The following is an 8,871-nucleotide window of genomic DNA, read 5'->3' as shown; positions in this document are numbered from 1 at the left end:
TTTGCATCTAACTACTATATATCCATCTGGTTCTAAGTCTACAATTAATAGTGATATACTTATTGCATCCGAGTTTACTACAACCATATACTCATTGCATTTGCATCTATTACAGTCTTCCTACTACTGTATCTACTATTATAGATTTCCTGTAGTCAGTCTTGTCTCGTATATTTTTTAGAGGAACTTCAAAATCTCAAAAGCATTCCCAACTACTTGAGTTGTTGTGTACCTCATTCAAGGAGTACACCTTAGATGAAGTTTTGGCTATTGAATCCTAAAGATTGTTTGAAAATTTTGGATACAATGGAGAAAAGAAACACTCTCAAACACTCACTTTGATACAGTAAAACTCTCAAAGTTACAAAAGAAGAACAGGAAGAAGAAGAACACAAGAAAGGCTCAAACAAGTTCTTGGAACTTTGTCCAAAGACTCTATTTCCTCCCACTTCTAGAAATCTTTAGGGAACTAATGGAAATAGTCTTGGGATTGATCAAGTCTTTTCACTTTTCTGCATAAGATTTCAAAAAGAAGAAAAGTTATATATAGCACTCTTAGGGTTGAAAAAAGGTTACAAGGATGAGAAAAAACTCATTGTCTTCATCAATCTCTTCATCTTTGTAACATTCAAAAAATTAAATCATATGTTTAATTCACACATTAAACATGATTTAATCTCAAATGTGTAACTCTCTTACATTTAACCTCTTAAGTTTTATAAAGTTATAAAGATGAGAAGACTCATTGTCTTCCTTAATCTTTCAAGTTTTGTAACATTTCAAAACTTAATCATATGTGTAAATACCTCTTAAGTTTTGTAACATTCCAAAACTTAATCATGTGTTTATTTCACACATTAAAAGTGTAACCCTTTTTACATTTTATTTTCAAAGGTTATTTTTTAAAAGTGTAACTCTTCTTACACTTTATTTTTAACCAACAATATATATATTTATATAAATATAACAAAGATCGGATGCTAGTCCTTGTTTAGTTTTCACTTAATTTCTCTAGTCTATATTTGAACTAGTATATATAAGCCTCATGTTAAATATATATATTTATATAAATATAACAAAGATCGGATGCTAGTCCTTGTTTAGTTTTCACTTAATTTCTCTAGTCTATATTTGAACTAGTATATATAAGCCTCAGGTTAAATATATATATTTATATAAATATAACAAAGATCGGATGTTAGTCCTTGTTTAGTTTTCACTTAATTTCTCTAGTCTATATTTGAACTAGTATATATAAGCCTCAGGTTAAAATTAGCCCTATTCCATGAACCTTTCTACGCAAGCTGTATGCTAGCTGTAGGTGATCAGGTGGACGTACCCTCCCTCTTAAATGCACTGTCCCACCAATCTGACCTACTTAACTCTTTTCTTTTCCAACTTCAACATTGTATGCACTCCCGTGAACTTGAAAAACTATTATGTAATCAATGTTGAGATGCAACCTCTGGTAGTATATATAGACAAAGAAGGTAGACAAGTTAGAGAAAGCAAAAAGCCATGAATTATAGCATACTGCTTCTTCTACTTTCCTTTCTCTGGTCATGCATTAAAGCCCCAATTAGTGCTCTTGGCTCCAGCAAGCGGAAATTCGGCATGGCCAGGCTTCCGCCAGGCCCCCGCCCTTTCCCCATCATCGGAAACCTCCTTGAACTTGGCGATAAACCCCACCAATCACTCACAACTCTCTCCAAAACTTATGGCCCTCTAATGTCTCTCAAGCTAGGGAGCACCACCACCATAGTCATTTCCTCTTCAAAAACAGCCCAAGAAGTGCTAAACAAAAATGACCAAGCCTTCTCCAGCAGGGCTGTCCTCAATGCCGTCCAAGCCGTGAACCATCACAAATTTTCAGTGGTCTTTCTACCGGCATCCGCTCATTGGCGCAACCTCAGGAAGATTTGCAGCACGCAGATGCTTTCCTTGCCTCGTATTGACGCCTGCAGAGCCCTGCGCCGAAGAATTGTGCAACAACTCCTAGATCATGCTCATGAAAGTTGCACCAGCAGCCGGGCAGTCGACATTGGCAGAGCGGCCTCAACAACCGCCCTCAATTTGTTATCAAACACCATTTTCTCTGTTGATTTGGCTCACTATGATTCCAATTTTTCACAAGAGTTCAAGGATCTAGTGTGGAGTATGATGGAAGAAGCTGGAAAGCCTAATCTTGCAGACTTTTTTCCAGGGCTTAGTTTCATTGATCCACAAGGAATACAGAAAAAGATGACAGCCAATTTTTATAAACTACTCAAGGTTTTTGATGGCATCATCGATCAACGGTTGCAATTAAAGGCTTCTTCGGCAAACAATGATGTACTGGATTCCCTCCTCAATCTCAACAAACAACATGACCATGAGTTGAGTAGCAACGATATCAAACATCTGCTTGTGGTACGTATCTTAAGATCTTGGATTTTTATTCAGTTTCAGCTTTACTAGAGTGCTTTCCTTTTAAACGATGAATCCTGGTAATTAAGTGATTTGCTTCTCTCCTCTGCTTCTCCTAATAGACCGGGTAAAATGACATTCTAATTTTCAAAAAAGATATTGTGGACAAGGGTGTTTTTGTTCTTTACTTTTTGTTAGAAGCAATGTTTAACTTGTTTATTTTTTTATAATTTACTATAAATTTTTTGTTGAATGAAAAAGGATAAAATATTTAATTTTTTTAAATAAAAAAATAATATATTAATTTTTTTTAATATTTAATAAAAATAAATTATATAATATTTAATATTATTAAATACTATTTAATTTTAAGTTCAATTTAGAATTAAATTTTTTAAAAAAAGGTCTAAAATCTAAGGCATGTAAAGCCGTTTTGGAGCAAGAATTGGGCCATCATTATCCTGCTGGCATGGAAGCAGAATAACCTGCATTCCAAATGCTTAGGCTAATTATGGCAGGTAGCTTTTTCCAAATTGGGGAAACTTATGTCCTTTGTTGGGCAACCACACGGGGGGAAAAAGAGTCTGGGAAGAGAAGTATTTCTTCATAATTGGTGTACTTTTTTCTTTTTTCTTTTTTCCCATCCCGTGGTGTGGTGGAATTTGCTTGATGGGTTGACATGCTCTAGTTGAAAATGGTTGATTTGTCCACTAAATTTTTTACATAGAGGGTATCATTCTTTTGAAAAACCGGAAGCAACTATTTGCTTACATCAATATGAAGAACTTAACTGGAGGTCCTAGTGCTGGGACTCAGCAAAAATTATTATATTTGTATATTATTCTCCATGCCAGGACCTATTTTCTGCGGGAACTGACACCACTTCGAGCACGGTAGAGTGGGCAATGGCGGAATTATTGAACAACCCAAAAGCAATGGCAAAAGCTCGAAGTGAACTGGATGAAGTGCTAGGCAAAGACATGATAGTTGAAGAATCGGACATTTCAAAGCTTCCTTATTTACAAGCAGTAGTAAAAGAAACCTTCAGATTGCACCCACCAGTCCCATTTCTGGTTCCTAGAAAGACCGAAATGGAGTCAGAAATATTAGGCTATGCAGTGCCAAAAAATGCTCAAGTTCTTGTCAATGTATGGGCTATTGGCCGAGATCCCATGATGTGGACCAACCCTAATTCATTTGTGCCTGAAAGGTTTTTGGGGTGCGAGATTGATGTCAAGGGTCGAGATTTCCAGCTCATTCCATTTGGTGCTGGAAGAAGAATCTGTCCTGGATTGCTATTAGGCCATAGGATGGTCTACTTGATGTTGGCTTCTCTCCTTCACTCCTTTGACTGGAAGCTTGAAGATGCTATGAAACCAGAAGACATGGACATGACTGAGAAGTTCGGATTTACATTGAGGAAGGCCCAACCTCTCCAGGCCGTTCCCATCAAACCATAATATATATTTGTCTTTATCTAAGGACCGACTTGGACATGTGTCCTGAAAAAATATCAGATGGATTATAATTAGATTATGAAAACAGGATATGTCTTTTCCTGTACTCATTAATGCAGTCATTAATAAAGAAATATAATATTTGCTTCACTGTCAAGCTACCATGCTGCTATAATTTTGAGTAATTTGTATTATTTCACTTGGGTAGGATGGAGGGAAGAAAAAAATTATAGAAGTTTAAAGACAAATGTGATGCAGTGGAATACAAGAAAGGCTTTCCCTAGATTAGTTATGTGCACAAATACAAGAGATAGAGATCGAGTCTTGTTGATTTTAAGTAGAAATTCTAAGAGTTGGAAATTTGTTTGATTTGTACTGTTGCAATAGTTTTCCTATGATACAAAAGATTTCTTTAAATAGTCTTGAAATGAACAAAAAGAAAAAGAGGAAAATCTCAAGGATCGTGACTAGCTTGTTGAACTGTCGAAATCGCTATGCAAAGATATGGCAAAAGAAAAGTGGAATTCAGCCATAAGATAATAGAGATTTGCTCTTCACATTGATTGCATCACATCAGTAATGCATTTTACTCCTTAAGCTAATTTCCTTCCATGATGGGTGTTTGTAATCAAAACTAATATCAACTCTATTCTATTTATGGTGCTTTTTTACAATTATTATAGATGATCATATGCCATTGACATCAAATCATGTCTTATTTTGACTTAGGGGTGATCAATGAAAACATTGAGAAAAACATATGTAGTCTACTCAACTCAATTATAAAATATGTAAAATATAATATTTTCACTTCTAACATAAAGACGAGGGAACCATATTCTCAATATAAAATGAGTAAATAAAATTTCATACTCGATCTCATTAATATATATAAAATTTTATGAAAACAGTATTCCATGAGAGTTGTATGTATGATTTGAAGGCAAATCTTTCATATCTTTTAAAATCCAACCCTATAGTATAGGTAAAAAAAGGCAAGATATTGATTTTAGCCTTTATTAAAAATGAAAAATGATTCTTGAACCCCTTTTTAGCCTAATATGATGCATGTGGGAAGTATGAATATATATATATATATATATATATATATATATCTAACTGTTTGTAGATCTTTTTTGCCTTCAAATGTAGAAGGTTTAGTTTTAAACCCAACTTTTGGGGGGAAGGGACACTTGCCCTTCATATGTTGGCCTTGCCGGTTTTTTTCCTCAACCCCCAGGTCATATAGACAAATGTGATGCAGTGAAATACGAGAAATGCTTTCCCTAGACTAGTTATGTGCACAAATACTAGAGATAGAGGTCGAGTCTTGTTGATTTCACATAGAAATTCCAAGAGTTAGGAAATTTGTTTGATTTGTACTGTTGCCAATAGTTTTCCTATGATACAAAAGATTTCTTTAAGTAGTCTTAAAATTGACAAAAAGAAAAAGGGGAAAATCTCAAGGATCATGACTAACTTGTTGGACTGTCGCTCTGAAATCTCTAATGTAGAGATATGGCCAAAGAAAGATGGAATTCGGCCATAAGATAATAGAGATTTGCTCTTTATATTGATTGCATCATAGCAATAATGCATTTTACTCCTTAAGGTAATTTCCTTCCATAATAGGTGTTTGTAATCAAAACTAATATCAACTTTATTCTATTTATGGTGATTTTTAACAATTATTATAAATGATCATATACATCAAATTGTGTCTTATTTCCACTTAGGGGTGACTAATGAAAACATTGGGAAAAACATATAGAGTCTCCTCAACTCAATTATAAAATATGTAAAATATAATATTTTCACTTTTAATATAAAGATGAGGGAAACCTATTCTCAATATAAATTTTTGGAATTGATTTTCCATCCCTTGAACTGTTGGTCAAAGCTGTTGGTAGTTGACCATTTTTTGGTGGATGGAATCCACCATATCATCTAAAAGGTTTATGTAGCTACCTACAATATTACCCTTATTCAAAAAATAAACATTTAATTATATAAATTAATTTTGATTAATCTCAATTTATTATTAATTAAATCACCACATAATATTGAATAGTGTAAAATTTATTTCATGTTATTACTAGAAAATCATATATAATAAATATTTATTTTTCAACTAATGATAATTAAGTTTTTTTATTCAAAAGACTAATCTAACCTCAAATTAGTACTAACTAAAATAATTATATAATATTAAATAAAAAATATTATTTTGATGATCATCTTGATTAAATTATAAATGACTATATTAATTTCAAATTTTGATGAAATAATTTACTCCTATTTAACTTTATTGAACTTTAAATTAATCTTAATGTGAGTTCAAACAATACCTAATCCAATTATTTCTAAATTTAAAATAGGCTCTAAATTAATTACCATTATCCTAAATTAAACTTATTAATATTCTTCATCTTCAGACCCAAATTCTTCTATACAAGTGTCATAATCCTCTTTTTTGTTTGTCCTTTGTTTTTGTTTTTGTTTATTTAGAGTATGGTTGATTATGGATAATCCATTAACATGATTTAAACCTATTTATATTGATAATTTTATTTCATTCATCATGAATTAGAACTCTATGGTCTATATATATTGTGTATTGTTACAATATCAATTTGACATAATATAAGGAAGTATTATTGAATTATCTGATGGTTAAAAAGGCATAAAATGGACAAAAAGAAATTGGACATAAAAAATAATTAGAAAATGAAAATTTATTTGGAAATAAAATAAGAGAAAATTGGATAGGTGTGCTCCAATGCCCTCAATGTCGCTTGAGTGCCTAAAGCCCTTAGCACTCTTGAATGGCGGTTGAGCGTTCAAGTTATTTTCTACACAATTCTAATAGTTTCCTAGTATCTCCAAATTTCTAACTTCAATTTTGATAAATTTTGGTTTCTAATTTCACCTAACTCCATTAGGATTTTCTTTTTCTCTATTATAAATATGTCTCATGCACATTGCGCAGTTTTTGGGCATGCATTGTAAACATTATGACATTATCCTTTATCCTTAACTCAATGCTCTCAAAAATAAAAATCTTTTGTTTGTGAGTTTGTGGAAGCAAGATTGTATTCCCTCAAATTAGTAAAGAGTCCACCAAGAAGCTAAAAGGTACTGCTTCATCGGCATCAAGACTAGTCTAAGTTTTGAGAATGCAAGTTTCTAGAAGTAATAATTAGCCAGATAAATTTATATACTTAGTTGATTTAGTTTTACAATATATTTACTTTGTTGTTTTCATATAAGTAAGAAGGTAGTTTTCTACTTACACCATATGTGTTTTCGCCTGATTGAATGTTCTTTGTTTTTGTTTATTAATCACATCTTAATCAAAGGATATATAAAAATTTTAAATTTCATTTTCAAACAAAAATGAAACCGATTTAACCCACCCCTTCCCTCTCTAGGTTGTCACCATATGTCTTTTTGTGTGATTGAATGTTCTTTGTTTTTGTTTATTAATCACATCTTAATCAAAGGATATATAAAAATTAAAATTTTCATTTTCAAACAAAAATTAAAATTAAAAACTACCTATTTAACCCACCCCTTGCCTCTCTAGGTTGTCCCATTACATAAGATATCAAGGTTTCTTAATCTTTTAAGCTTGTTAATTGGATTTTAACTCATTACTTATTAACTCCATTATAACTAGTTTAACGTGTCTAATATTTTAAATTTATAAAAGTATTATTTTTAAAATGCTTCATATGTGTTTTTTAGAAAATTTTAATTTTGTACTTCTTTATAATTTTATATAATATTTTAATTATAAAATATTTTTAATTAAATATATTAAATTTACTTTAGTTTGTTATTTATGTTTGTAAGTTATTTTATATAAAATTAATAAATTTATATAAATAAAACTGTTTATAAACTAGTTAGGTTATAAATATTTCTTTTTTATTTAATTAAGTAACAACTTTTTGACATAATTTTAATTATATTTGAGAATATTTCTTTCAACCTAAGTTAAGTTCGGGTTTGACTTTATCCCACTTCATCATACCCCAAATTATATATAATATTAAATAAAAAATTATTTTAATTGATTTTTTTTTATTTTCACCTTTTTCTAACATATATAAAATTAAAATTTGTTATAAAATTTTATAATATATATTTATAAATTATACAAGATTTCCATATAATTTAAAATTTTAAAAATTAAAATTAAAATTGAAATATTAAAAATTTAATAAAAATAAATGGGGAGGGTAGGCATGGGAATCTCTTAACACTTTCAAACATGATGGAAATAGATATAAAAATAGGGGATAACTTAAGATAAGGTATGTCCTCAAACTTATTATCCTGTCATCTCTAAACTCAGTGCATGCTATCGTTACTTTTCAAAATTTTCTGTATGACTGCCATCGGACATATCTTATTAAAGTAGTGAAATTAGTGTCCGACTTTCATTCATCAATTTGAGTGAATCATTCAGCCAATTAAAAGTCACGATCCTTATTAGAAAATATTATTATTGAAACTTGGATGGATTACTTACGTTAATTGCTAACCGAGCTTAGTTTAAATTAAAAAATAATTAACTTGAACTTAATCAAATCATACCTTATCATTAAAAAACAATCAATTTAAACTTAATCCAATCAGAACTTTAATTTGAAATACTTAATCTAGATCCAACCCAACCTTACTTTTCTAACTTTTGGTAAGTTTAGGTCAATCAAGTTAAATTTAAGTTAATCAGGTTGGTCAATTATATGATTCAAAATCAATACGTACACAATATATATATATATATTTAAATTTTTATATATTTATGTCAAAAATTTAAATAGTAGATAGGATAATATTTCAAAATAGTAACAAAAAAATAAACATAAATTTATATATCTTTTTATAAAATGAAAAAATATATAACAAAAATAGTTTGATATGTTTTAAATAAAAATCTTTAAAATATTAATATTATTATATGAGATAATATATTATAAATATTATAAAAGTATTAAAA

At 30.2% G+C, this 8,871-nt stretch overlaps 1 protein-coding gene across 1 annotated transcript; it reads left to right on the top strand.

Annotated features, from left to right (window-relative positions):
• Positions 1-1,511: 1,511 nt before the first annotated feature.
• Positions 1,512-4,013, top strand: LOC117931777 (cytochrome P450 76T24-like). The gene is made up of 2 exons (XM_034852843.1): positions 1,512-2,409; positions 3,261-4,013. The coding sequence occupies exons 1-2, from the start codon at positions 1,519-1,521 to the stop codon at positions 3,864-3,866; spliced, it is 1,497 nt and encodes a 498-aa protein (XP_034708734.1). The 5' UTR covers positions 1,512-1,518; the 3' UTR covers positions 3,867-4,013.
• Positions 4,014-8,871: the final 4,858 nt, after the last annotated feature.

Source organism: Vitis riparia, chromosome 15 (genome assembly GCF_004353265.1).
Source record: "Vitis riparia cultivar Riparia Gloire de Montpellier isolate 1030 chromosome 15, EGFV_Vit.rip_1.0, whole genome shotgun sequence".
NCBI classification, from domain to species: Eukaryota; Viridiplantae; Streptophyta; class Magnoliopsida; order Vitales; family Vitaceae; genus Vitis; species Vitis riparia.
Note: the sequence above shows the minus strand (reverse complement) of the source record. Positions and strands in the feature narration are given on the sequence as shown.

Bases quoted from the DNA above. Each gene is read 5' to 3' on its own strand.
- LOC117931777 (XM_034852843.1), top strand. From the start codon at position 1,519: ATGAATTATAGCATACTGCTTCTTCTACTTTCCTTTCTCTGGTCATGC. The intron at 2,410-3,260 runs GTACGTATCTTA...TCTCCATGCCAG, and splicing joins ATATCAAACATCTGCTTGTG to GACCTATTTTCTGCGGGAAC.